General features: G+C 42.1%; 1 protein-coding gene across 1 annotated transcript; it reads left to right on the top strand.

Moving 5' to 3' along the window:
- The first annotated feature begins 260 nt into the window (after positions 1-260).
- LOC125583057 (secreted RxLR effector protein 161-like) lies at positions 261-863 on the top strand. The gene has a single exon (XM_048749600.1). The coding sequence runs from the start codon at positions 261-263 to the stop codon at positions 861-863; it is 603 nt and encodes a 200-aa protein (XP_048605557.1).
- Positions 864-1,137: the final 274 nt, after the last annotated feature.

Here is a 1,137-nt window from a genome sequence, read left to right as displayed (position 1 = left end):
TTGAGGAATAAATTTATATGGAACAACCTCAAGGATTTCGTGTGTAGAACAAGGAAAAGTATGTGTGTCATCTGAAGAAATCCTTGTATGGTCTCAAACAGGCTCCAAGACAATGGAACACATGCTTTGATAGCTTCATGAAAGAGCTCGGATTCAGGAGGTGTGAATTCGATCACTGTGTGTATGTGAAAAAAGCAACTTGAGGAATATATGTCTACTTACTTCTCTATGTAGATGATATGTTGGTAGCTTCTAAAAGAATGGTGGAGATAGAGAAGGTGAAGAAACTGTTGAGTAGAAAGTTTGAGATGAAGGATCTGGGATGTGCAAGGCGGATCCTACGCAAGGACATTCAGAGAGATCGTGCAGGTGGAGTTTTGACAGTATCTCAGTCAAGCTATGTTGAAAAGGTGCTTCAAACGTTCAACATGAATGATTCTAATGCAGTTACTACTCCTGTTGGTTCTCACTTTAAGCTGAAAACTGTTGAAGATGGAGAACAAGAAACAGAGATGGAGAATGTGCCTTATTCTAATGCCATAGGAAGCATTATGTATGCGATGATTGGAACAAGATGTGATCTCGCTTATGCTGTTGGGTTAGTGAGCAGGTACATGTCAAGACCGGGTCTGATGCATTGGGCTGCAGTTAAATGGGTGTTGAGATATATGAAGGGAACAAAGGAACACAAGCTAGTGTTCAGGAAGAATGGAAACTTCAAGGTAGAAGGTTTCTGCGATGCAGATTTCTCAGCAGATTTGGATAAGAGGAGATCGATCAGCGGTTATGTTTTCTCAGCCGGAGGGAATGTCATTAGCTGGAGGTCATGTTTGCAACCTGTGGTAGCTCTCTCTACAACATAGGCGGAATACATGGCGCTTGTGGAAGCAGTTAAGGAGGCAATTTGGCTGATTGGTTTGTCTGAAGAGATGGGTTTTGAGCAGGATTCAGTGAAGATCTGGTGTGATTCGTAGAGCGCGATGTGTTTAGCCAAGAACAATGTTCATCACGAACAGACTAAACACGTCAGTAGGAAACTCCACTTCATCAGAGACATCACTGAGAAAGGGGAAGTGACTGTTGAGAAGATAACACACTTCAAAGAACCCTTCAGACATATTAACTAAGGTCGTTCCT

Source organism: Brassica napus, chromosome C3 (assembly GCF_020379485.1).
Source record: "Brassica napus cultivar Da-Ae chromosome C3, Da-Ae, whole genome shotgun sequence".
Classification (NCBI taxonomy): Eukaryota; Viridiplantae; Streptophyta; class Magnoliopsida; order Brassicales; family Brassicaceae; genus Brassica; species Brassica napus.
This window is presented reverse-complemented; position numbering and strand designations above follow the sequence as displayed.

What these genes read in the sequence shown, in the direction of transcription:
- LOC125583057 (XM_048749600.1), top strand. Translation starts at nt 261, where the DNA reads ATGGTGGAGATAGAGAAGGTGAAGAAACTGTTGAGTAGAAAGTTTGAG.